Genomic DNA, 27115 nt, shown 5'->3' on the forward strand with positions numbered 1-27115 from the left:
GATGAAGTTTTACTGATTTAATTACACGTTTTAATCTCAGTTTAAACGTGTAGTGAATTAACTATTAATTGCGATTATATCATTGGGCAATCGTTCAATTTGAGCAGTTGGACAAGAATGTGTTAACAAGCATGGGATCTAACAACCAAGTCACAGTCAATAATCAAGTGAATTTCCACATCTGTCCAATACACTTTGTGTTAAGTCTTCTGAAGGTGTATTTTACTTTATACTTATTAACAAATTCCAACAACACTTGTGATAAAAGCTGTGAAAGTGATATTGAAAGAGAAATTATTTCAGGAAGAAATCACATGAACTTGTGAAAAATATATATTGATAGGTAGCCTTCATGTCACCAGTTAAATTAACAAAGAAAAGTATGTAGACTGATGTTTTTTTATGCAAATGTTTTAAGTGGAAGGATGAACCACAGCCTGTTTTAAAAAATATATATATAAAACTCTTCATCAAGTCTTGGTCCTCAGTTTGTAAATGTTGTGGCTTCCAACACACCCGTGTGCTGTACGAGTGACAAACTGGCATGTTCTGTTTACATGACAACCCTTACTAGTTGGCTGTGTCGGGTGGTGGCGGGTCTTAACAACACATTTATATATTTACGCGATCTAACCCAAAAAGCTCTATTATGCTTGGTACTGTTAACTTCTAAACAATCCAGAAATCATCTATAAACACAGAAAACTCTAAGGCAAGAGGCCTCCTGGGTTATGTTTGCAAGTAAACAGTGGTGTTAGGACTAAGGCTGGTGTCAAGGATTATGGGTGATCTCTGATTATCTCTTGAGCAGCTTGAAAGAGCAATTGAGTTGCACGTCTTGTTGTTCTATTTTGATTTAAAGCTTTCGTGACTGCAGTAATTCATATTCTTAGCTCTTTCGGTAAAGTCACGTTGAAGGGAAACAATAAAATAATAAAATATATATAAAACAATAAAAATATCAACCACGGCCTCGTAAGATGCATCATCCTCAGTGCTGGAACTGTAAATACGAAGTTCCATGTACACGGAGGCTGACAATGGAGATGTCAGGCAAGTCTAGATTTGAAGCTTTCGTGACTGCAAGGATCCATACTCTTTGGTTCTATTCGGTAAAGTCACATAGGTAAAAAAACGTCGTGATTTTTGTTGTTTTATTTTTTTACCTACGTGACTTTACCGAATAGAACCAAAGAGTATATCAGGCAAGATTGAGCCAGTGAATCGTATTGCAAATGTACACACATGAGCGTTATTTAATACTAGGTGAGAATCCATTGATACAAAACTATATTACGCAAATTATACATGTACAATTTCACTACTACATTAATGACAGCATGCCACAGTAATGAATAAGTTTATGTGCGAAAGGTCCACTACCCACAGAAATTCCATACTTAAGAATGGAACATTCAAGTCCACAAAGAGGGTTCTTGAGCCAAATTTACATCCTGTCATTTCCTGGTCATCTTGCAGCCCAGAGGGTTTGGGAGTTTAATAAACATATCAACGAGCCAAAGACCCTTGCCTCTAAATTTCTGGACCATAGTGGTGTGCGCCAGTATGTCGTGCCCATCAGTCGCTAATTTGTCGAACGGTAGTAGTCTATATCGAATGAAGATAGTGTTACACAAACTGCATTTGACTGTATGTCTGCACAGTAATTTTATATCACAAAGATTGTTGTAGCACACTACTGGTACAAAACCGTGGTATTTGGTGATTAGTCCTGACCACAGTGTTGTATAGTTTACACAGTGTCAGTTCTACACTCAACACTGAATGCACTTCTCACATTCACTACAACTCGGCAGGCACAGGCCCGGTGTCCTTTGACAAACATGATTTAGTCTACGGCAGAAGCTACTGTTAATAATCCAGTGTTTGTGTCCACAATTTGGCAGAGGCAGGGCCCTACTGATCCGAGTGTCTAGTGGGCAGTTGCCCCCCCCCCTCTACCGCCTCTCATTTCCATGGGAGTGTGAGTTAGCTGGCAATTCTGGCACTGTCCCCCATGTCTCTCCTCTGGGGCTGCCCTGAATTCTATTCTGGCCAAAATGGAGTACATTACCAAATGTGAATAAAAATGTTGTAGGCAGAATGAAAATTTAATTTTACATACTACGCAAGTGACCTGACTAACTCTTGTGACAACTTGAGTAACTTGAGAAAAATCAGTGAAACTCCATGTTATCAACACAACTTGAGTTGTCATTCAAGTACCGGGGGAAATCAGGCCAACTTGAGTACACTCAACTTCACTTGAGTTGGTGGCCAATGACAACAAGGTGAAAGTGGAATTTTCCACAGATTCTCACGTCACTCAATGTACAAAAGTTACTGGCCAATGATTGTTAGCCGTAAATATAGCAGACAAGCCTCTCGGCAGGGTCTCTACACTACCTGTATAGAGGTGAGGTCTATCATGTCACCTGACATCGTGCAAGAAATACCTGCGTTAAAGGATTATGGTTTTTAACTCGTCTGATACGAGCCGTAAGAGTCGAGGACGACACCACCCACAGGGATAATCATATAAAAGTCGCGCCAAATACAGAATATAAATCGATGCCGTCCATTGGTCTATGGGCATTTCATACAAATGTTTTTCAGCAGCATAAAACTGGGCCAGTTGTATCTTCTCGGTCTCATCAACAAACACAAATGAATTACATAATCCACTTTTGTCTGGTGGTTGTAATGACGCCTGTACATTTGGAGTTTTCCTATTCTCCCCGTGGTCGCGTGGATTTTTCTCCGGGTCCTCGGGTTTTTCCCTCCACATTTAGAAACATGCATTTATATTATTTGGCCGCGATAAATTTCCACATGATAAGCCACTCGATTAGAAATCATTTGTGCCCAGGTCACTTCTGAAAAAGAGCTACATAGTTCCGTGGGCCTTACCTTTAAAAATAAAAAAAATAGTTTAACACGTAGGCTTTCACGACCAATATCATCCATAATACAGGTTTTTTTTGGGTTAGATCTCGTAAATATAAATGTGTCGTTATACCCACCACAAATCTGGCTGCCGCCTGATGCCGGTTGTAATTACTGGCGAAACGTCGTACTCAGATTGTAAATGTTATAGATTTGCTCTCCAACACATCGGTGGGCTGTACTAGTAACGAATTGGCCACGTTCTGTTTACGTGACAAACCTTGTCGGGTGGTGGCGGGTTTAACGACACATTCATATTTACGCGATAAAACCCCAAAAAGCTTTATGATGGAAAATATTTAAGTTTTGAATAGACAGCATGGACTATTCTCACGAATGAACCTTTAACTCACACCGTAACCACAAGCCAACATCACAGCAATGAAGACATCTGGTGGCAGTGAAAGCATGCACACCCCACACGTGGCCCGGTTCGAAAATCCTCCGCTGCAGAGAACGAGAGGACCTCATTACGGGGATGAGGGCAGGCGAAGCGCGGCACCGACGCGGCCATCCTCACCTTGATGCACGGCCACGCTGCAGCCGTGTCCATCGCAATACACGAGCGGGTTCTCTGCCCAACCTCGCTCGTCAGAGCACACACAGCACCCGCCGACCATCTCCTTCATCGCGCTCGGGCCCAATCAGCCAAGCGCGGGCCCCGTCCAGACGCCACCGCCACCACCAGCGCCGCCTGCGCCGCCAGCGCAACTGTCGTGTCCGCCCTCCTCCTCCGCCTCCTCCTCCTCCCGCCGCCGCCGCCGCGTCCGTGCCGGCGCGGTCCAACCGCTAAGAGGCACGAGAAGAGACGCACGGAGCACAACAACAACAATAACAGTGTCAACGCTGCAGACGCAGGCAGTCACACACGCACGCGCGCGCAGATTAAAAAAAAATAAAACAAGACTGGACATTGACAACGTCACACGCACATGGCAATGCGGAGGAGAGGCATACACGGCGGAACGCAGAAAAACAGTTACACACGGTCGCACGCAGTGAAGGCACACACACACACACGCGCGCAGGGAGGGAGCACACTCACGTAGCCACACAGACGCGTGTTGAAAGAAACGCACGGAAACACGGAAGCAGAAAAATAAGACGCAGAAAAAAGTCGAGAGGAGCGCATCGAGACGGCGCCGGGTAAAACGAACGCAGCAACACGCGGGGAAGTCTCACTCGGGAGCCACCAACACATCGACCGCATCGACCTACACAGACGTAGAGACACCCAGAGACAGAGAGGTGCGGGTGGAGTTTAAACCCTCGCTGCCGCCGCCGCCGCCGCCACGCAGGGCGAGAGGCCGCGCCGGCATTGCCCCGACAATGGTGACGGTGGCCTCTTGGGCCAGGCGGGCACGTGGGGGGCGGGCGGGCGGGGGAGGTGGGAGCTCAACTCGCCCTCGCCTTTACCGCACTCCCATCGCCCTGCCTTGTTGTTGTTATCGCTCGACGGGTCGCGATCGCTACGGCGCTCGTCGCGGTGGTTACGGTGGTCGTGGTTGGCGGCGGGAGTTGTGCTCGGATGGGTGGGTAGGGGAGGGGGGCTAGTGAGGCCTAGTGATCAGGCCACCCCGGGTGACCCTTCCGGCGGCAGGAGAACTAGGAAACGCGGGGCTCCCTCCGCGACCCCGAGCGCGCGCGCGCGCGCGGCCTCTTACCGACGGCGAAGGGCGCGCGGGTCACGTGGCCCAAGCCTCGTGACGTCACCCGGCTTAAGGGGGGGGGGGTATCAGGAGGGGAGATGGGGTAACAGTCACGTGGTACGAAGTCTGCGCGCGCGCGGCCCTCGTGACATCACGCGGAGTTGGGAGGGGCTATCGTGGGTGGGGGTGGTCTCGGTCGTCACGTGACGCAGCCGCTTCAAATAGTGTGACGTCACGGTGGCCTGCAAGATGTTGACTGTCGCCTGGCGCGCAGTTTCACATTTGAGTTTCATTTATTTGGTATAGCCCTGTACGGGTGCAACCGCAACAAACAAAAAACTAAAACATGAACAAGAAAACATCTTAAAGTGACTATGTGACTGTGCAAACAGAAAACCCAGAAAAAACATCTAAATATTCCTGAAAAAAGCGTCGTACACCAACGCTGTGTGCAAAAATCCCAGTGGGATGCAAGTCAAATAACAACAACAACAACAACAAGACAACTAAGGTTAAGGCCGTCAGTCTAACTCCGTACTACAATAAACAAAAACATGGCCAAAACCAAAAAAAACTTTTCGAAATCACCAAAATAAAAGCCATAAATGCAATGTAACAGTGATCATAGGGACTGTGACCGAATTTTTTTTACAATAAACTACATAAATAAATTATAACACCAAAATCTAGAGCCATATTTTAGGCCACTGAATAGCAGTGGCAGCTAGGGGTGTACAACTCCTCTAGAGCAGTTTTGAGTGAAGATCTCATAGGTAGTGATTCAAGTTGCAGTTTATTGGCAATAGCATTCCAGACCCTGGGGGCATCAATAGCAAAGGCCCTTCCGGTTTTTGTACGGCAATAGGGAATGTGAAGCTGGTAAATGAGCGAAGACCTGAGGTCAAATTTGTTCTTTGAAACAGAGAGGAGATCCAGTAGGTAGTCTGCGGATTTTTTTGTAAGTACATCGTGAATAAATAAGATCTGGTGCACAAGCCGTCGAACATTAAGAGATGTTAAGTTTGACCCAATGTAGAGATCACAGTAGTGAGTCCTATATGGGCAGTTCAATGCAAATCTTAAGGCCGAGTGATAGATGGAATCAAGCTTCTTCAGTACAGTACTTGGAGCTGATTTATACACGATGTCACAGTAGTCAAGTAGAGGCAGTATGGTAGCTTTTATCAATTCCAAACGGAACATTGGGGGGAAGCAGTGCTTGTGTCGATACAGAAAACCAATTTTTATTTTTGTCTTTTTACCAACATAATCAATGTGATCTTCAAAATTAAGTTTTGAATCCAGGATGACCCCAAGATACTTATAGATCTTGACTTGCTCTATTTGATAATTATTCAAACAATAACAACAACCACAAGACAACTTAGATTAAGGCCATCAGTCTAACTCCGTACTACAACAAACAAACATGGTCAAACCAAAAAACGCAGGAGGTCTCTCTTTCATCTCATCGTCATCACGGTGGCTAGGAGATGTTAACTCCCGCGCCTGGTATGCAGGAGGTCGTGGGTTCGATCCCGACGCTGATGCCTACTGCTGTATATTTGGAGTTTGCGTGTCTCTCTCTGTCATCATCACGGTGGCTAGGAGATGTTAACTCCCTCGCCCGGTATGCAGGAGATCGTGGGTTCGATCCCGACGCTGATACCTACTGCTGTATATTTGGAGTTTGCGTGTCTCTCTCCCCGTGGTCCCGTGGATTTTTGTCCTGGTCCTCCGGTTTTCCCCTCCACATTTAGAATCAACATCAACTTCGTCGAGCTATGGGGCCGTCCATAAATGACGTCACGCGATTTTTGACAATTTTTGACCCCCCCCCCCTCGTCACACGGCGTCACAAAAAGTCAGACCCCCCTCAAATATGACGTCACAAAGCTCTGCCCCCCCAAAAAAAATCAAACATGCTTCAAATCGCTTTAAACTTGTCATTGTAGTGCGTATTTAATGTGGCGCTGCACTCTGATGTTGTAGGAGAAAACATTTATTTTAAAAGTCTATTTAATTAAGTAGAACGTGTTGTCTATATTTATTTAAAGTTGCGCATTTTGATGTGACGTCACATGTCTCACCCCCCCCCCCTCTTCACACATCGTCACAAATGTCTGACCCCCCCCCATCCCAGGTGCGTGACGTAATTTATGGACGGCCCCTATCATTTGTGATAGGTCGCTTCTGAAACAAATTGCTATAAAGCTCAGTGGGCCTTACCTGGTAACATAAAAAAAAATAGTTCATGGTTTTGTTATACAGTACTTCAAAAGTAAAATTTTGATTTAAGCAGTAATTCATATTCTTGTTTTATATATATTTTATTATTTTATTGTTTCCCTTCAACGTGACTTTACCGAAAGAGCTAAGAATATACTTTAAAAGTAATTAACTTCATTTCAAATGTGGGAACGACGTCATAAATCAGCTCCGAACGGGACTTCAAGTGGCGATGGTTGCGTGCAGATCCCCCAACAGGGCCCGCCGGGTGGCGCTGTGAGCCCGTGCAGAACCACCCAGACCCCAATAATTAGAATCAGAATATTGTATTTCTTCTGCAGGAGGAATCCGATGAGCTATAAAGCTTTCTTTTTTCACACATGTCCAGTAGGGGCATGTCAGAATGTTACAACAACAACAAAAACACGTGATAGGAGTTCAAAGTATAGGAAAGGTAAATCACTTATAAAATATATACACACAAATAAAACTAAACAATATTTTTCTTATCTCATCATGGAAAACCCACTGAGCTATAACTTATATTTTAGCCAGCGGGTACCTAAGAAGGCCGGAGGGGATGACACAACCACTCCCGGCCGCCTTTGTCTCTCCAGTGATGTTTATACACCATCAGGTACTTATTTTATGGTAGGACGCAGGACCGGTTCACATATTCGCCACTTATGTTAGCCGTGGCCGGGAATCGAACCCAGGTAGCGCAATGTGCTCACCAATATTCCCACCAATATTCCCACCAATATTCCCACCAATATTCCCACCTTGTGTCACGTACAACCGAAGACAAAGATCCCCCGTATATCCTAAACAGACTTGGGGCAAGTGCTGTTCGCGAGCACCTATGCAGGCCGGCACGGCACACAAGGGGGTGGGTGGCCAACACCACGCCCGACCGCCTTTGTCTCCCCATTGGCTATATTTACACACCGCACCAGGTACTCATTTGAGGCTGAGTCAACCTAGGGGAGTCCCAGGACCGGTTCAGATAATAATCGTCACTGGTGTTGGCCGTGAGCGGGAATCGAACCCGGTTGTTCAGGTTCGTAGCGCAGCACGCTACCCACTGCACATACACATGCCGAGGTGCACATTGGAGGAATTACACGTGTTCCGTGTTCAACATGTGTTGTCACTGGACACGTGTAGTCGTTGCTTGTTGTCAATGTGACAACTATTCAAGCTTAAATTTTGATTTAAAGCTTTCGTGACTGCAGTAATTCATATTCTTAGCTCTTTCGGTAAAGTCACGTTGAAGGGAAACAATAAAATAATAACATTTATATTACCGACACTTCTTTCAAATGTTTCTTGCCGTTGCTTTTCACACCTGATGACGACCGTTTGTGTTATGGTCGAAACGTCGTGAGAATTTTTATTGTTTTATATATTTTATTATTTTATTGTTTCCCTTCAACGTGACTTTACCGAAAGAGCTAAGAATATAACTATTCAAGCTGTGAGTCCGTGTGCACTTCCCATTAGCACGGTTGGCTATGTACGGTGCGAAAGAAGTTCAAGGTGCTGGCCACCCAACCCCTCCTGTGCCGTGCCCACCACCTTCGTAGGTGCTGATCGCCTACAGCACTTGCCCCAACAGTCTGTGGAGGCTATACGGGGGATCTTTGTGCGTAGTGGTCACCCGCCCATGAATGAACGCATTCACTATAAGGAAGTATTATAGAACGCAAACGGAACGATAACACTGTGTAACACAATTTTTGTTCCTGGGTAGTAAGTGTTATTTCCTAATTGCTTATGCCTAAAAGTATAGAAAATGGCTATTATTCCTCACAAACGTTGCTTTTGTAACCAGGGCAGTGATATTTTGAAATATACATATTTTCAATGAGAAAACGGGCGAATTTGTGTCTTTTCGTTCACAAAGTCAGAAAAAAACATATGAATCAACATTAACATGTATTTATACTAAAGTAATGCAAAATTTACTACAAAAGATTTAGAAGTGAATAGTTTTTCGAGATTTACGATTATACTGTAAATCACTTTCACGAATCAGCCCCAAAATGTAGTCTCCCATCATGTTCTCGTTATACTGTCCTTGGTAGCAGCGTTCAAAGTCCAGTATATCCTGGTGGAAGCGCTCGCCTTGCTCCTCCGAGTATGCTCCCATGTTCCCCTTGAATTTATCAAGATGAGCATCAACATATGGACTTTGAGGGACATCCTGCAACCCATTGTGCCGTAGTTCTTCACCAGAGTTTCAACCAGCTCCACATAGTTTTCGACCTTGTGATTGCCCAGGAAGCCACGAACTACTGTGACAAAGCTGCTCCAAGCCACTTTCTCCTGGCTAGTGAGTTTCTTGGGGAATTAATTGCACTCCAGGATCTTCTTTATCTGTGGTCCAACGAAGACACCGGCTTTGACCTTTGACTCAGCTTAAGAAAGAAGTCTTGAAGGTACTTGAAGGTTGCCGACTCCTTTTCTACAGCTCTTGACAAATTGTTTTATAAGGCCCAATTTGATGTGCAGTGGTGCCATCAGCACCTTCCGGTGGTCGACCAGTGGCTCCCACTTGACGTTGTTGTTCCCCACAGAGAACTCGGTCCGCTGTGGCCAGTCCTGCCTGTGGTAGTGCGCCTTGGTGTCCCTGCTGTCCCAAAGGCTAAGATAGCAGGGAAAGTTGGTAAAACCGCCTTGGAGACCCATCAAGAATGCCACCATTTTGAAGTCTCTGATAACCTCCCAGCTGTACTCATCATACTTGAAGGCATCCAGCAAGGTCTTGATGCTGTTGTAATCCTCTTTGAGGTGCACCGAGTGTGCCAGGGGAAGAGACAGGTACTTGTTACCATTATGGAGCAGCACGGCTTTGAGGCTCCTGGATGAGCTGTCAATGAAGAGGCGCCACTCATTCTGGTTATAGGCGATTACGATTGCCTCGAACAGACTGGTCACATTGTGGCAGAAGCAGAGCCCATCTTGATGGGTGAAGAAGCTGCAAAAAGGTTGGTGACGCTTCCTCTGATCTGCGACTTTCACACTTACATCCAACAAGTTCCACTGCTTGAATCTCGACGTCAAAAGCTCAGCATTGGACTTGGTGAGACCAAGATCTCTGATCAAGTCGTTTAGGTCTTTTTGGTTGGGGTAGTATGGGTTTCTCTCCTCAGCTCCACCTCTGAAAGTGTAATTTGGATCTACAACGTCTTCCTCGCTCTCTGACTTGCTGCTCCCTTCTAAAGACCGCTGCTCTCTCTCCGGAGGAGTGGGTACGGGGAGCTCATGGCAGTATGGCACCGGGGCGATGGATGAAGGAAGGTCCGGATACGGGATAGCAGGTGCATTCTTGCCAGTCCGACGTTTGGAAGGGTCCACCATGCAGAAGTAGCAGTTGCTTGAGTGGTCAGTGAGTTCCCACCAAATTCTTGGGATAGCGAAATTCATGGCTCATTTTTCCCCTCTGTACCATCCTACAAAAATACAATTATTTCACCCACGACTAATATGTAAGAGATTTAATCTTGACTTGAAGCTTTCGTGACTGCAGGAATTCATCTTCTTTGGGTCTTTCGGTAAAGTCACGTAGATAGATTTTGATTTAAAGCTTTCGTGACTACAGGGATTCATATTGTTGGTTCTTTCGGTAAAGTCACGTAGAAGGGAAAAAATTAAATAAGACAAGAGGTTCTTTGCAAGCCATCTGGCTACCATGAGAGATTCGTTCATGAGGCTATCCACATATACAAACACAGAGACAATTTCAACCGAGAATATGGATTCTGGCTTAGCAATCATTGGAAGGATTTGATAAACCATTTTAGGTCTTAATTGATTGTTCACGCTTACGGTGGCTTTCAGACCACATCCATTATTTTCGTCTCCCCCCTCCTCTTTTCCGAACATAGATGGACTCGTCCATCTGAACAAACTGTCAAATTGCTCTCCGTGGTTCTAACGTTAAAAAAACCGCCACTTTTTTCAAATTTTCTTGCTGTGGTTTTCACACCTTATGATGATTGCTTGTGTTGCAGTCGAAACGTCGTGAGAATTGTATTGTTTTATATTTTATTGTTTCCCTTCTACGTGACTTTACCGAAAGAACCAAGAATCACGTAGATAGGTTAAAAAAATAATAAGCAAAAAACTACGACGTTTCAATCGCAACACAAGCGACCGTCATCAGGTGAAAAAGGGGGGGGGGGGAAGCCACTAAAGGCAAGCTGTTTTAAAGGTTTAAAATGGGCGAAGCCCAAGCGTCCTGGTATCAGAACAAAGTGGGCGAGGTGCAAGTGTCCTGGGGCCAGCGCAGGCGGTGATGGTTATGTTAATTAACAACTTGTTGTAGCTCAAGTGTCCTGGTATCAGAACGAAGTGGGCGGGGCACAAGTGCCCTGGGGCCAGCGCAAGCGGTGAGGGTTATGTTAATTAACAACTTGTTGTAGCTCAAGTGTCCTGGTATCAGAACGAAGTAGGCTGGGTACAAGTGTCCTGGGGCCAGCGCAGGCGGTGATGGTTATGTTAATTAACAACTTGTTGTAGCTCAAGCGTCCTGGTATCAGAACGAAGTAGGCTGGGCACAAGTGCCCTAGGGCCAGCGCAAGCGGTGATGGTTATGTTAATTGACAACTTGTTGTAGCTCAAGTGTCCTGGTATCAGAACGAAGTAGGCTGGGCACAAGTGCCCTGGGGCCAGTACAAGCGGAGACGGTGATGTTAATGTGAGATCGGGGAGCAAGAAAAGGGTAGACGCATGAGCCGTGGAGAAATTAACAACTTGTGGTAGTACGCCCAGCGCAGGGGGCGACGCCGCAGGGACTGGAATTGCTTGTCCCATCTTTAGTAAAATAAAACTAACATCGGAAGGTGACAAGATAGAAACATCACAGCCAGTTATGACTTAAACTGGTTGATGACGTCCTTCCAATGATTGCTGAGTTTGTACCCATCCTCTCGGTTGAAATTGTGTCTGCGTCTGTACATGTGGATGGCTTCATGAACAAATCATTGTTGATAGCCAGTGGGCTTGCAAAGTACCTTCGTCTTAGAGAAATCAATTTCGTGTGAGCCAACTGCATTAAGACAATGATCAGCCACGGCTGAAGTGTTGGTCCTCCCGTGTTTAAAATCTGCCTTATGCTCATGAACACGGTAATAATTGGAAGGACGTCATCAACCAGTTTAAGTCATGACTGGTTGTGATTTTTCCATCTACTCACTTATACATCTTTTGTAGTAATTTTGTATTACTTTAGTATAAATAGATGTTAATTTTGATTAATATATTGTTTTTTTCTGACTTAATGTGAACGAAAAGAGACAAATTCGCCTGTTTTCTCATTCAAAATAGATACATTTCTAAATATCACTATCCCGGTCACAAAGCAAAGTTTGTGGGGAATAATAGCCATTTTCTGTACTTTTGAGGCATAAGCAATTAGGAAATAACACTTACTACCCAGGAACAAAAACAAAATTGTTACACAGTGTAATTAATCGTAAAGCGAACGTGTCTCGCATAACACAAGGCAAGTGATGCTCACTTGTCAATCCAGAATCCAACGTGCTGCTTGTTGTACCCGCAGTCAGAGGTCACAGTGCGCTCCTGTGATGCCACAACCGCCTGGGGACTAGTGCACTAAGTTGTGCCCAATCCTGGCCAGCTGGCGGCCGTGGCGAGATGTTAGCTGCCTCGCCTCGTTTACAGAAGGTCGTGGGTTTGATCCCGACTCTGACACTTGTATATTTGGAGTTTGCATGTTTCTCTCCCTGTGGTCACGCGGATTTTTCTCCGTGTCCTGCAGTTTTTAGCTCCACGTTTAGAATCAATGGGCGTTTAGAGTTTATGGCTGCTATACATTTCCGCACGACAAGCCACTTCGTTGGGCTATCATTTGTGGCCGGGTCACTTCTGAAAACGAGTATAGCTCAGTGGGCCTTACCTGGTAAAATCGTTTTTATAGCTGGCTCAAAAATGCAATCAGCAAATAAACAAGATGCACTTACGTCCCCAACACCTCGTACATCCTTAGACCACTACACCCACGCGGGGAGAGAGGAGCCTAAAATGCAGCCCTGGCGTCAGACCTCCCCACCTGATGACTTTCTCCTGAGGCAACCTGGACAGTGAATTGGCCCAAGGTTTCTTTAGTGGGACGACGTGAAGGGTGGAGGGAAAGTGGCCAGCCTAGGGCTGTGGTTCTCAACCGAGGGTACATGGACGCCTAGGGGGTTACATGGCAATGTCCCAGGGGCCACGTGAGCTGATTTATAAACGTGTGAAATTATATCATACATGGCAGTCATTGGTGAATAATCACGCATGAATCTGCTAATATACAATAACTACGATATATTGTAAATCCATATTGTAGACGACAAAAATAAAATTAAACTTTCTAAACTCATTGATAGTAAACAAAGTACCCATCGAGTGTGAATAACTTACCTCACGCATGCAGAGCGTCCATAGAAAATTAGTTTTTATCCGCTTGCGGTTACTAGGAAAATGGACAATTGGTAAAAGAAATATTGATGTTCATTATTCATACAATTATTTATCAGAACCAAAGGGGGTTACTCGGTTGAAACAAAATTCAAGAAGCAAAATACAGTCGTGGCCAAAAAAGTTCGAGAACCGTTGGCCCAGGGGATTGTGTAATGCAGTGGAGAAGTCTCGTCGGGACAAGCGACCACTAAGGGGGACAGTCTCAGGACCTGGCAGCCCAGCAGTGGATTAAAGGAGGCGGCGACAATCCCGGGACAGCGGGAAGCCACGAATTCAAAGAGGTTTGGGAATTCTGAGCGACATCGAGAGCTTCAGTTCGCGAGGGAGACGGCTGTCACCTTTTGGACTCGTCGCCCATCTCGATGCACAGAGTCTAGCATCGCACCACGGTGGCGAGATGTCAATTACCTCGCCTGGTATACAGGAGGTCGTGGGTTCGATCCCGACACTGTCGCCTGCTGCTGTATATCTGGAGTTTGCATGTTCTCCCCGTGGTCGTGTGGATTTTTCTCATTGTCCTCCGGTTTTTCTCTCCACATTTAGAGTGAACATCACGCGTTTAGAGTCTTTAGCTACGGCTATACATCTCCACGTGGAGGTAGGCCACTTCGTTGAGCTATCATTTGTGTGGCCAGGTCGCTTCTGAAAAAGAGCTATATAGCTCAGTGGGTATTACCTAGTAAAATAAAGATAAAATTGTAGTTTAAATGTCGCACTTCAGTTTGCGGTTGATGTTCCAAGTGGACTGCGACCCTCGAAAGAACGGCACCACCCCGTGGTTGCCCCCCCTCCCCCCCCACGTGATCCGTGGATCAAACAAATCACTCGAGACGCCGGGTGCATGGCAGCAGGAGTGTATGCGAATGTCGTCTTGGTCCTTTGTTGGCTATGCGTGATTAATGAACGTTACCAGACAGGTGTGGGGCCGATAGCACGGAAGGCTGCGAATTGTAAGGAATCGGCTCCCCCAATTCAAGTGCAATGGACAGGTTGGACGGAGATAAAGACAGACTTAAGAGCACCCCCCTCTTGCCAGCCCGAACGCCGACCTTATCTGTGCCGTGTCTCTCTAATCCCACGCTGACCCGTCCGAGTGTCCATCTCTTCTCGGCGAACAATAGAGGCAGGGGCACGGTGGAAGCCGACCGAGTGAGCAAACGCCGAAGCAAAGTCCCCAAGAGAGAGAGAGAGGGAGAGAGACAGCTGGGTACGAGGGAGGTCGCGTGTCGACGAGGTCATTTTCAAGGTCGCGGTGGTCGGCGTGACCAGGGCACTCCATAGAGGGGTGCGGGGCACGGGGCAGATCACACTAAACTGAACTATTTTTTAAAACCTAAACCGTTTTTATTTTACCAGGTAAGGCCTACTAAACGATATAGCTCTTTTTCAGAAGCGAACTGGCCACAAATTGTAGCCCAATTAAGCGGTTTATTAGCCAAATACTCTGAACGCATGCTTCTAAATGTGGGAGGGAAAACCGGAGAACAATGAAAAAAATTCACGCGATCACAAGGAGAGAGAGACACGCAAACTTCTAATATACAACAGGCGTCTGGATCGAACCCGCGGCCACCTGCATGCCAGGCGATTGAGATAACATCTCGCCACATTGTGTGGGGCCCCCGACGCCTTTAAAACTATACCGTAAGTACATACATCTGAAACCGTGACGGTGAATCACAGCTACCCCCCCCCGCCCCCCCCAAAGCGCGGGGCCCGGGCGGTCGCCCTCATTCGTCGTGTACCCTCGGGACGGGCTCTGGGCGTAACCCTTTGGGCGAGCGGGGTGTGGGCGGCGTGAACTCAGTGGGGGCTCGGAGCTCCCCCTGTGCGGCCGTGGCCCGGCGCCACCTCGCGGGGTCGCGCCCAAAGTAGCCCGGTTCGTGCAGAAGCCGCGTTGGCCACGGTACAGCCGCGGGGCTATCGACGCCGTGGGTTCCCTTTTGGGTAGAGCAGCATCGCCACCTCGTGGGCCTCTTGACGCAGTGCGATATGTGGGCGCCACGGTGGCGAGCTGGTTAACTACCTCTCCTGGTGTACAGGAGGTAAGTGGGTTCGATATCGACCCTGACCGCCTTTTGCTGTATATTTTGAGTTTTACGTGTCTCTCTCCGGGTCCTCCGGCTTTTCCTTCCACATTTAGAATCATGCGCTTATATTATTTGGCTGATAGGCATTTCCACACGATGAGGCACTTCGTTGAGCTATCATTTGTGGCCATGTCGATTCTGAAAAAGAGCTACTTAACTCAGTGGGCCTCACTTGTTAAAATAAAAATATATTTTTTTTAATCGTTTCATTTGTTGCATTCCTCCTCGGTCTGTCACCTTTCTCTCTCCTTTTCTTTGGTTCTATCTCATCACCCACGTTGCTTGGGTTTCGGTCAAAGCATCTTCACTGACGAGCCTCAGCCATTCGTGGAAATCCCATATTCCCATGGCGGAGACTAGTGTATCCATAGGACAACCATTGTTAACTTTTTCACAGCGCGGAAAATGTTGTATCGACCCCTGGCAGATGATGAACTGAATCGACCCGAGATTGGGATATGAACTTCGAACATTCATATCGATCGGTAGACGCAGTCTATAATTCGACGGTACAGGGTGTGTGTGTGTGTGTATACAACAAGCTGAGCCAGGCCACTAAACGCAGCCTCCGATACGTAAGGAGATCTGCGGCTGCGCAAAGAAATTTGCGCACAAATAATACACGCAGATGTATACAGACTCGCACAAGACACCCGTTCATTGACTTACATGGAGACCCACAGACTTACATGGAGACCCATTAACTCGCACTGAGGCGCAGGTCGCGCGTGATGCTGGGCTAAGTCTGGATACGCCCACCTCTTCCACGGTGGCGAGACTTTTAACTACCTCGCCTGGTATACAGGAGGCATGGGTTCGATCCCGACCCTGACGCCTACTGTGTATTCAGTTTGCTTGTCTTTTTACCCGTGGTCCCGTGGATTTTTCTCCGAATCCTCCGGGGTTTTTCCATCCACATTGAGAATCAACATCAAGCGTTGAGAATATTTGCTGCTATAGATTTCCACGTGATGAGCTACTTCGTTGATCTACCATTCGTGGCCAAGTCGCTTCTGAAAAAGAGCTATATGGCTCATTGGGCCTTAACTGGTAAAACGGATAATAGTTTATTTCAAGACGTTTGGTCAGCATCGAAGAGTAGGCCAAAATAGCCGCATGGGTTCCCTTTCGTGGTGCACCTTCGCCAGCAGTTTCCTGATGAGGCAAGAGTCGTGTCGCACCTTTAACCTTTTGAGAAATGCGCGCGATCGTCCCACGAATGTCCAACATTCCACTGGAAACGGTTATCGGTTACTGGAACCGGTAATTGAATGAGGAAACGGTTACCCGTTTATATGCTACGTTTTAAAACCCATATATACAGACTCACAGGGTTATACTGACATACACTGTAGACGCATACACACGAAGAGACCCATAGAGTTACATAGAGTACGTGTTCTGAAGATCTTGTGCCACCAACAGACACACGCGCGCTATGGTGGTTGGTGGCTTCTTACCGCGAACGCTTAATTCATCATGAAGCCTCATGCGCGCTGACGATGTTGGGATCACATTCGCAATGTTGAGCCTTAAGACTAATCTTTTTTCAAGAGCATTTCCCTCTTCCACTTCCGGTCCGCATCCTTAAAACCTTCACCATCCTCCCCCATCCCCTTCCTAACATCACCATATCACCACCCTTCCTTGCCACCCCTTCCCCTCATCAACACTCAAACCCCATCACTTTTCCCCATCGGCCAATAACTAATGAAACATTAATATTTGTTTTCTTTGGTTCTTTCGGTAAAGTCACGTAGAATGATAATAAAATAATAAATTGATAAAATAAAATAACACAATAATATTCTCACGACGTTTCGGCCACAACACAAGCGGCCTTCACCTGATGAACACAAGCGGCCTTCACCTGATGAAGGCCGCTTGTGTTGTGGCCGAAACGTCGTGAGAATATTATTGTGTTATTTTATTTTATCAATTTATTATTTATTATCATTCTACGTGACTTTACCGAAAGAACCAAAGAAGATGAATCATTGCAGTCACGAAAGCTTTAAATCGAAAATTAATATTTGTTGTAAAGCGCTTTGAAGAAAGCGCTATAGGTCCTTGATAAGATAAGTGTCGTTTAAAATCACCCTCGATTTAAATAGAGGCGGCTTAATGCACCATCGCAATCCATTTGTGGAGATTAATTCTGGACTTGAACACGGACAGGGAGCCAACAGCACGCGAGACTGCGAGCAGAGAGTGAATGGCTATGGCAGGCAGCAGAGGAGATTGGACTATTTTTTTTTACTTTTTGTTGTTATTTTACCAGGTAGGGCCCCACTGAGCTGTATAGTTATTTTCAGAAGCGACCTGGCCACAAATGATAGCCCAACGAAGTGGCTCGTCGTGTGGAAATTGCTTTCAGCCGAATAATCTAAGCGCATGTAAAATTATCTAGGTGTGGCGAGAAAAATCCACACAACGACGGGGAGCACGTGAAAACTCCAAATATACAGCAGCAGGCGTCAGTCTGGATCGAACCCACGACCTCCTGTATACGAGGACGAGTTAGTTAACATCTCGCCACTGTGGCGCCCATTTGAACATCATCATCATCATCACCAAAATCATCACAAACGATGAATGCGATTTCATCTTCTTGGTTTTTTATTTGCCATTCTACGCGACTTTACTCTACGTGACTTTACCGAAAGAACCAAGAAGATGAATCCCTGCAGTCACGAAAGCTTTAAATCGAAATTTAATGCGATTTCAATCAAACGGTTTTATCGGACCCGGATTGGACGACTTGCGAGTTCTTGTTCGAGCAGTCCCCGTCGATTTCCGCCGACGCAAACATCGCGCCAAATCGGCGGAATATTGCGGCGGAGACGACAGGTGGTGAGACACGGGGGGACGGGTGTGGGATTGAGGATAAGGAGGGCAAGGAGTCGGGGAGGGGGTGGAAAGAGGTGGGACGTGGATATAGGGGAGGGGAGAGAAGGAGCTGCGGTGGGAGGGTGGTGAGGGTGGGGGGGTCGGAGAGGTGGGAGGGGGACAGAGGGGAGGGGGCAGGGAGGGGAAGCAGGTGGGGAAGAGGTGGGAGAAGGAACCCCCACTGCGCTCGCGCGCTCTGATTGGCTCGCGACTCGTGAATCGCACGTGCGCGCGACCCGGGACCGATAAAGAGGCCGCGCGCAGAGCCCGGGGTTTCACACCGCACCTGCACCGGTACTGCACCGGGGGACCACGTCCCATCTGGATCCGAACCGTTCTCTACTACCGAGACCCGCATCGCCGTGCCCTAAGAAACGGGCTACCCTCCAACAGAACCACTCCGCACGGAGCACCCCACCGACACCCCGCACCGGACTGAATCGATACACACCTCTTACACCCGGTCAACATCTGTACATGCATCCACCCCATTATTCTTACACCTGGTGCCCTACACTTGTAGGCGACATCTAGAACCGTGCGTTACACATCGAGACGCGAGCGCTAAGTTCAGCCGTTCGCTTTGCTCGAACGGACGCTCACAGACCTGACGCAGTCGCAACAGCAGCGACCCACTCCACCTGCACGCCACACACCCTGACGGAAACATACTCCACCTGCACGCCGTACCAAAGCACGCGCATATTTATAAAACACGTGCATACCCACGCAGCGGTACATACACAGGTGCACATATACTGTGTGTGTGTGTGTACACTGGTATACACACGTGCATATAACGCAAGCGCACATAGACGAGTACGTACACGTACGAGTACAACACGGGTACGGCAAGATACGCGTGTACACAGACACACGCGGCGAACACAACGCGTAGACACGCACGACCGCTCGTGTGCACGTGTGCAGACACACGAGCACGCTCACACGTGTGCTCACACCCACGCGTGTACACACACGTGTACACACACCCACGCACGTGTACGCTCACCCACACGTGTACATCCACACACGTGTGCTCACCCACACGTGTACACCCACACACGTGTGCTCACCCACACGTGCGCTCACCCACACGTGCACTCGCCCACACGCGCACGTGTGCCCACACACTCGTGTACTGACCCACGCGTGCACACGGGGAGACGCATGCGCGCACGCAGCATGGACGCCGTACTGGAGCAATTTGTGGACATGGAGCGCTTCTCCTCCTCCTACCTCATCGACGACGACGACGACTTCTTCAGCGACGAGGGCGGCGGCTCCTCGTCGCCGCGCGACCAAGTGGACCTCATCATGTGCGACAGCGTGGACTACCTCGCGCACTCCCTCAGCGACTACTACCCCGAGGACGACGACGACGAGGAGGAGGAGGAGCAGCAGGATCGCCAGCGGCAGCAGCACCACCACTCACATGGACAGCAGCCGCGTGGAGATCCCGGGTCCCTTCTGCTCGCGGTGGGAGGCTGCGCCTCGCGGTTGGAAGAGGGCGGCTTCCAAGGTGGCGTGGGGACACCGTCTGACCCTGCTGCTCCTGGTGGCGGTGATGGGTCCGCGCCTCCGACGCATCGGAGGTCATCGGGCAGGAGGCGAAGGTCGCGCGTCCACGGCGACATGTCCCACCTGCGGCAGGCGGCCAACCAGCGGGAGAGGAGGCGCATGCAGTCAATCAACGCGGCCTTCGAGGGCCTCCGCGCGCACATCCCCACGCTGCCGTACGAGAAGCGGTTGTCCAAGGTGGACACTCTGCGCCTCGCCATCGGCTACATCTCCTTCCTGGGCGAGCTGGTCCACTCGGAGAGGCCCCTCCGCGCACAGGCGGGGCAACCGCTGCTGTCCCAGCAAAAGAAGATCATCATCTGCCATCGCGCGTCCAGTGAGTGAACTTGACTCCTCCTCGTCTGTTTTCCTCATCTTCTTCCTCCTCCTCCTCGCGGCACGCGTGTTTCGGCTCGTGTCATCTCTCGTGTGGCTCGCTGTGTCCTCGATTGAGTATCTTCCGTGTCGCTGTTAGACCAGATTCGGTACGTGCCGAGTAGCCCAGAGCGTAGCGAATATATCTACTCTACTGTATGTGGTGTCCATAATACATTTTTTTTGTTGAGATCGCGTAAATATAAATGTGTCGTTAAACCCGCCACCACCCGACGCAGCCAATTAGTAAGGTTTGTAACGTCAAAAAATATGAAAAATCGTTTAGTACAGCACACCAGTGTGTTGGAGAGCGAACCCGCAACATTTACAATCTGAGTGCGACGTTTTGCCAGTAATTACAACTAGCTTCATCAGGCGACAGCCAGATTTAGTTGTAATCGGATTGTAAATGTGGATTTGATCTCCAACACACCGGTTTGCTGTACTAGTAACGAACTGGAATGTTCTGTTTACGTGACAAACCTTACTAATTGGCTGTGTCGGGTGGTTGCGGATTTAACGACGTATTTATATTTACGTGATCTAACCCATAAAAAAACTGTATTATGGATAGTATTGGTCGCGAAGGCCCACGTGTTAAACTGTATGTGGTGTGCCGGGTACGGAAATATTGTCCGACTCGTTGATCCGGACAGACTCGGATGAAAGCAAGCCATGGTCCTGTTACATGGCCATGTTTGGTCAATCCATTATCGTTTGGGTGGAAACTGGAGTACCTGGAGAAAACCCATCACGCATGTGAGGAGATATCACCCAAAAGGTCCGCACAGATGGATTCAATGGCATATCGGTGTACTCTTACCTACTGGCCACCTGCCGCAGCCCAATCCTACAGTACCTGTTATTCCCAGACAGTCTGGCATCCAGGTACCAACCAAGCTCAGACCTGCTTAGTTTCGCAGTGATTTGGTCGTAGGCTGCGTGAATGCATCTGTCTCTCTGTGAGTCTGCGAGGATCGGGTGACCCAGCGTTAGACTCCTGGCCGAGGCTATCAGCGGCGAGTCATCTGAACCAGCACTGGGCCGCCATCCCCCGTCAATTTTGCCGTAAATGAGTTCCTGGTGCGTTGTATAGCTATCAACACGGGACACATTAGCGGGCAGGGCGTTGTTTTGACCGCACCGACTCCCCATGCTTCGTGTTGGCCGTAACAGGTGCTTGCCCGAACAGTCTGTATGGCTTCGTGGGGAACCTTTGTCTGTTCTGCCACTCTGCCTCTTTATAAGTTGTGAGTTTGAAGTTTGTTCTGAATATTAAACTACTCTGTGATATTTATTTAGATAGTGTTTGCTATCTATATTTATGTTGCGCATTTGTTGATATATTATGGGGGATAAACGATCGTATGGCTAAAAAAATAAACGTAACTTGATTAAGAAGTAATACCTTCAATACCTGGACAAATACACGTCCGTATGCCTTTGTTTCGCATCATCACTCTGTCCCCCTTCATCTCTACACAGCATCAGAATATGTATTCATACCGGAGGAATCCGATGACCTATAAACTCTTTTCCACAGATGTTCAGTACTCTGTCGCTCCTTCCATCCCTCCTCTTTCTCCTTGTCTCTGCCTCCCGCTCAACCCCCGCTCTCTGTCTCTTGACTGTCTCTCCCTCGCGTCTCTCCGTTTCCACGTGGCGCACGCACGCAGGGTCACCGTCCGCGGCTCTCTCCCCAGGTTTGTCGTCGGGTCTCATCCCGCTTGCCGGACATTCGCTCTCATGGACGGACGAGAGGCAGCGCCGAGAGCGACACGTGGTCCGCACGGCCCGGGTCTGGACCCCCGAGGATCCCCGCTCCCCGGAGGGTGCTGACGCGCTGGGAGAGGGCCCTCTATGACCGCCCCACCCCGTACGAATCCCCAGGCATCCTTGCCCGCACGCGCGGCGTTCATCCCTCCAACCTCGTACACGGGGATCTGACCCACGGCGGCCAAGCGGGTGACCCTGTGGAATGGACTGGCACCATGGATAGGCTGGTTCCCGCGCTGCTGAAAATGTGGAATTTTCACCACTGGCCCAGGGCCGCTGCGGGCAACAAATTAAGCAACTAAAAGTTAGGTACGGTAGAAACCGGTCATTATGGTAAGCGATTTGGTCGTTAAGCAAGTATAGGAAATACACGGTTAAAGGGTTAATTCGTTCCGATAGCATCGAAAGTTACGCTTTTCACCCCAAAAACGTGCTTTTTAATATGTAAGCAATGGATATTAATACACGAAGGTACTATCAACATTATGAACACATGTTAAAAGAAACATGGTTAATACGTGCATTCATTAATATTTACTGTACCTACAACAGCGATTAGTCGTTAACAGCAGGGGTGGTCGTTAAGAATGGTTCTAATGTTTAAGGACTTTGGTTTAATCGCTTTGATGAAAAAAATTGCAACTAAGCCATTAGACAAAAAATGCTTTCAGATAAAATTCACCCCAAGTGGGATGCATCTTCCATTAAAATGGTAGTGTGGTGCAACGTGGATCTCGCGAGTTCAAATCCAGGTCGCGAGTCGAATTATCATCATTCCCACGGGGTGGATAAATGAGACCAACTTAGTGGGACATCGGGAATGGTTATCTTTTGGATGAACCAGCCCCTGGCAAAGAAATGGGGAGTGTCCAACAATGTCTCAGGGACCGTCAGTGACAGGGAGACGCTCAGTCTTGGCTGTATTCTATAAGTTACGTAATAACGTTACGTAGTAACTTATAGAATAGTTACGTAGTAACTTATACAAAAATTGCTATAATGCAATTGTGCTATACAAGAACTGTATAAATGACTTTGTAAAATGTGATGAAATGTACCGTATTGTCTCGCGTTATTAAAACCGACTCGACTCCGTCACGCACATGTGCAGCATTGTTCTCAATTCATCACTGGATGATGGCCTACTTGACCATACTTACTTTGTCGAGATGTTACCTACCTTGCCTGGTATACAGGAGGTTGCAGGTTCGATCCCAACCCTGACGCCTGCTGTATATCTGTAGTTTGCGTGTCTCTCTCTCTCCCCGCGGTCGCGTGGATTTTTCTTCGGGTTCTCCGGGTTTTCCCTCCACATTTAGAATCAACATCACGTCTTCAGAGTATTTGGCTGTTATACATTTCCACGTGGTAAGCCACTTCGTTGGGCTATCATTTGTGGCCAAATAGATTCTGAAAAAAGAGCTACTGTATATGGCTCAGTGGGCCTTCCCTGGTAAAACCAAAAAAAATAGTTTACTTCACCACGCCGGTCAATGCGGGTTGGTTATAACGTTGAGCATAAACGTGGTAACACACGAACACAGTACAACAACAGATGCTGCTGCTGCTCTCCCCTCTAGCTGATCACCCAACAAGCACAGCCACGCGGTCGACCCGTTCACCACTACACCGCAGGCTCAAACATTTCTGAGCCTCCCAGCAAACGAATAAGCTCGTGGCGCGTTCGGTGATAAGCGAGCAGCACCACGAAAGTAAGAATCGTAGTTCATTAAGTTGCACGTGGATTGCGGGGAGAGCATTACCAATACCATGAATACGCTCCCCCCCCCCCCCCCGAGTTACATCACCCCTCGCCCCCCAACAACAAGGCAAACTGGTGGGAGGTATGAAGCGATTCACACCCCCCCCCTCCCCACACGATTACATTATTCGTCACGATTCATGGTCACGTTTCGAGACATTAATCGGTGTTTTTTTGTGTCTAGATTATTTCGATTATTTTGCTGCTGTGTATTTCCACGTGATGGTGAGCCACTTCGTTGAGCTATCATTTGTGTCCAGGTCGCTTCTGGAAAAAAGAAGCAAATGGGCCAGTGGGCATTACCTGATATTGATCAAAGAAATAGTTTATTTTTATTTGTATATATTTTGAATGTGATGTGTTTACCTTGTCTATAATTTGCACTCCTATCGTGTTTTTTTTTGCAATTGTGTGTTGTTGTACCGTTCTCACCTCCCGACCGGTAATCTGTGAAAAAGAGCTTTATAGCTCATCGGATTCCTCCAGTATAAATACATATCCTGATTCTGTTGTCTCGTTTGTGTTGGCTGCCTCGTGTTCTTGGTGTCGCTCGTTCAGTCCCGTGAGTTCATTGAGGCTAAATGCAACATTTGCATAAAATTTGCATACGCTTTACATATCATCTGCACATAACAGTATATGTATAGCCACGCCAGGCCGTTATGAAAGGCGGACGGGGGTGATCATGATAATGATAATTATAGAAGGCGGTGGACGAAAGCGGCTTGCGTTGGGAAATTGTTAGTTGATAATGAGCAGTGGCTCACGCTCGTGATGGAAGAAGAAGGCCCTCAGTCGATGCGTGGCGTACGGATCCTCTTCAGCCAGTAGTGGATTGGCCAAGGAAGGGCAAATTATCAACACGAGACAGCACCAAAACAAACACAACAACAACAACCGCCATTCGCCACTAAGTGGCGGTGACGTCACCACGACGCTTGTGCCAGGCCATGTGCACCTTGAGGCCACGTGAAGTGTCGAACGCCCGCTGGCAGGAGGTCACGGGGCAGACCCAGATGCCACGGGTCGACTGACTGAGATGACCGAGATGACACAAATACACACACATAGAAACACACGCAGACACACACAAATACACACACACACAGTCACACACAGACACAAACACAGTAACACACAAACACACAGACGCACGTACTGATACACACAGACACACACAAATACACACAGACACACACACAAACACAGTCACACACAGACACACAAACACACAGACGCACGTACTGACACACACAGGCACACACAAACACACAGACACACACACATGCATACATACGCAACACACACGGCGCTCTTGTGGCGGAGCGAAACACGAAGGCGTCTTCCCCCCCTCCCCCACCAAGTTTGAAGTCTTGCGAGTCAAATGAAGACTTCAAATTCACATTCATTGCACGCCGCGGTGACGTCAGGGCGGTGACAATTTAGTCCGGTGACGTCACTGGAGCCCACCTGACGGATTTAAAACGAACATTTTTGGTCGCTCTAGCTAAGCTTTTAAAATCGCGTGGGACAGGTCACAGGCAAGACAATACGTCCATATTTTAACGTAAAAATTGCATTTTATATCCGTCCATCGAAATAATAACCCCCCCCCCTCCCCCCCGCTGCCGAACCAATGTATCTAAAAATTGTTGTTGTTTTAAGCAGAGGCTTTCAATTTGTTTCGGGTCTCGTCAGCAAGGGCGAGGCTGTTAAAACCCAGAAAAATAAAAACTACTTCTGGCTTTTTAGCCATGCGCCGGAAAAGAAAACGTCGCTTCTCAGGCCGATCTGAGGCTCCCCACCCAAAAACGCGTGAAATCAGACACGGTTTAGGCGGCGGGAAAATATTCTATTCAAAGGCTTGAGATGGCATTTTTTTTTGTCAGCAAAGAGGTCTTGGTACTTTGTTTTTAAACCGTAACGTCTAAGATGCGAGAGGTCCCTGCCCCCGGCTCGCGAAATCACGCGGGAGATGAGCTTCCCTCGGCCTTGTGAAACATCCCTTGCTGCACAGGAGTAGCTAGTTGGCCAGGCCACCATGCAACAGTGGATATGATCCCGGGGTACGAGTATTATTGTTGTGCATCACAACTGTCACACCACAGTCAATTAATGCACCATGCAGGGTGCTGTGCAACCGACGGGGGTTGGAAGATTCCTCAGAATAGGAAAGCGTCAGAAAGCTGGGGGAAGGGGGGTGGCGAGGGTTAACGATGTATCGATTATTTGGGACTCTTGACATCCATGTCATCGTGGGGTGCATAATAATCGATATGTTTCGCTTCGTACGCATTGCCATAACAGCAGAGAGGTACACGTGGCCCTTTCAGCCCCTTACAGGCCGCGATTTTCACCACACCGGCGATGTTTGTTGTATATATTTATTTATTTACGGTGCTGTGCGTTATTGCATCGAATAGCGCGAACTTAGTTCGCGACAATTGACCGAATTGCAGGGGAGAGGGGGGGGGGGAATGGGGGGAGGGGCTGGGGGAGAGGCGCGGGAATCAATAAACCCTCGCGAACACACAAACGATCGATACCGTAATTGATGTATTGATCCCGCCACCTTCAGTTAAGATAGCGGACAAGGTCAACACACAACATAACACACACACACATCCACGGTGATTGGCCACCGAGCAAAGCGACACGTGGCTCTGTACGACCTCTTGAGGCCATGCCCGTACCGAGACGCTATACAAATGAAAATAATCGTTAAAGACTCTTTGTAAATGAAGACCGAAAACACCAGGAGGATTTCTCCACAACTCTTATGAGGCTGCTTGTAATCCAATTGTAAATGCTGTGGGTTTAGTCTCCAACACACCGGTGTACCGAACTAGTAACTAATTGGCATGTTTTGTTTACGTGACAAACCTTACTAATTGGCTGTGTCGGGTGGTGGCGGGATTAACGACACATTCATATTTACGGAATCTAACCCCCCCAAAAAACCCTCGATTATGTATAATATTGGTCGCGAACGCCTACGTGTTAAACTGGCTAATTGTACGTATGTATGTTGAACTTTTTTCGCACCGAAATGTAGCCAGCCGTGCTCATCGGAGGTGCTGGGGAAAGATAAATAAACCAAACACACAAAAGCAGTTCACAGTAATTAACAGGTCGTCGTGAAAATCCACTGCTGGCTGAAGGCCTACCCGTGCGATGGAGGTTGTTTTGACCATACTTCACCACGTTGATTGTTAGAGGGGAGGCAAAGGTTGAATTGACACGAGAGCAGTTTTCCGTCTCGCAGTGCAACATTGCTTAGCAAACAAACGTCTGCAACAGTAAAACACTCATGAACTTATTAAGATTTAAACTCCTAATGCGACTGAAGT

At 47.8% G+C, this 27115-nt stretch overlaps 2 protein-coding genes across 5 annotated transcripts in view; one reads left to right on the forward strand and one right to left on the reverse strand.

Annotated features, from left to right (window-relative positions):
* Positions 1-4705, reverse strand: part of MLLT6 (MLLT6, PHD finger containing) — a 34107-nt gene extending 29402 nt beyond the window's left edge. Inside the window, exons 1-2 of one of the 4 annotated variants that reach the window (XM_032966517.2) lie at positions 4611-4705; positions 3467-3735 (exon numbers count right to left, since the gene is read on the reverse strand). In XM_032966517.2, the coding sequence (XP_032822408.2) occupies positions 3467-3575 (109 nt within the window). In that variant the 5' untranslated portion in view covers positions 3576-3735; positions 4611-4705. Of the gene's footprint in view, positions 1-3466 lie in introns of all 4 variants that reach the window. The other 3 variants (XM_032966508.2, XM_032966534.2, XM_032966526.2) reach the window with 3 other exon arrangements.
* A 13738-nt stretch (positions 4706-18443) lies between these two features.
* LOC116950794 (pancreas transcription factor 1 subunit alpha-like) lies at positions 18444-24265 on the forward strand. Its single transcript, XM_076069202.1, has 2 exons — positions 18444-20189; positions 21931-24265. The coding sequence occupies exons 1-2, from the start codon at positions 19463-19465 to the stop codon at positions 22089-22091; spliced, it is 888 nt and encodes a 295-aa protein (XP_075925317.1). The 5' UTR covers positions 18444-19462; the 3' UTR covers positions 22092-24265.
* Positions 24266-27115: the final 2850 nt, after the last annotated feature.

Source organism: Petromyzon marinus, chromosome 2, assembly GCF_048934315.1.
Source record: "Petromyzon marinus isolate PM22_M1 ecotype Great Lakes invasive population chromosome 2, UKy_Petmar_22M1.pri1.0, whole genome shotgun sequence".
NCBI classification, from domain to species: Eukaryota; Metazoa; Chordata; class Hyperoartia; order Petromyzontiformes; family Petromyzontidae; genus Petromyzon; species Petromyzon marinus.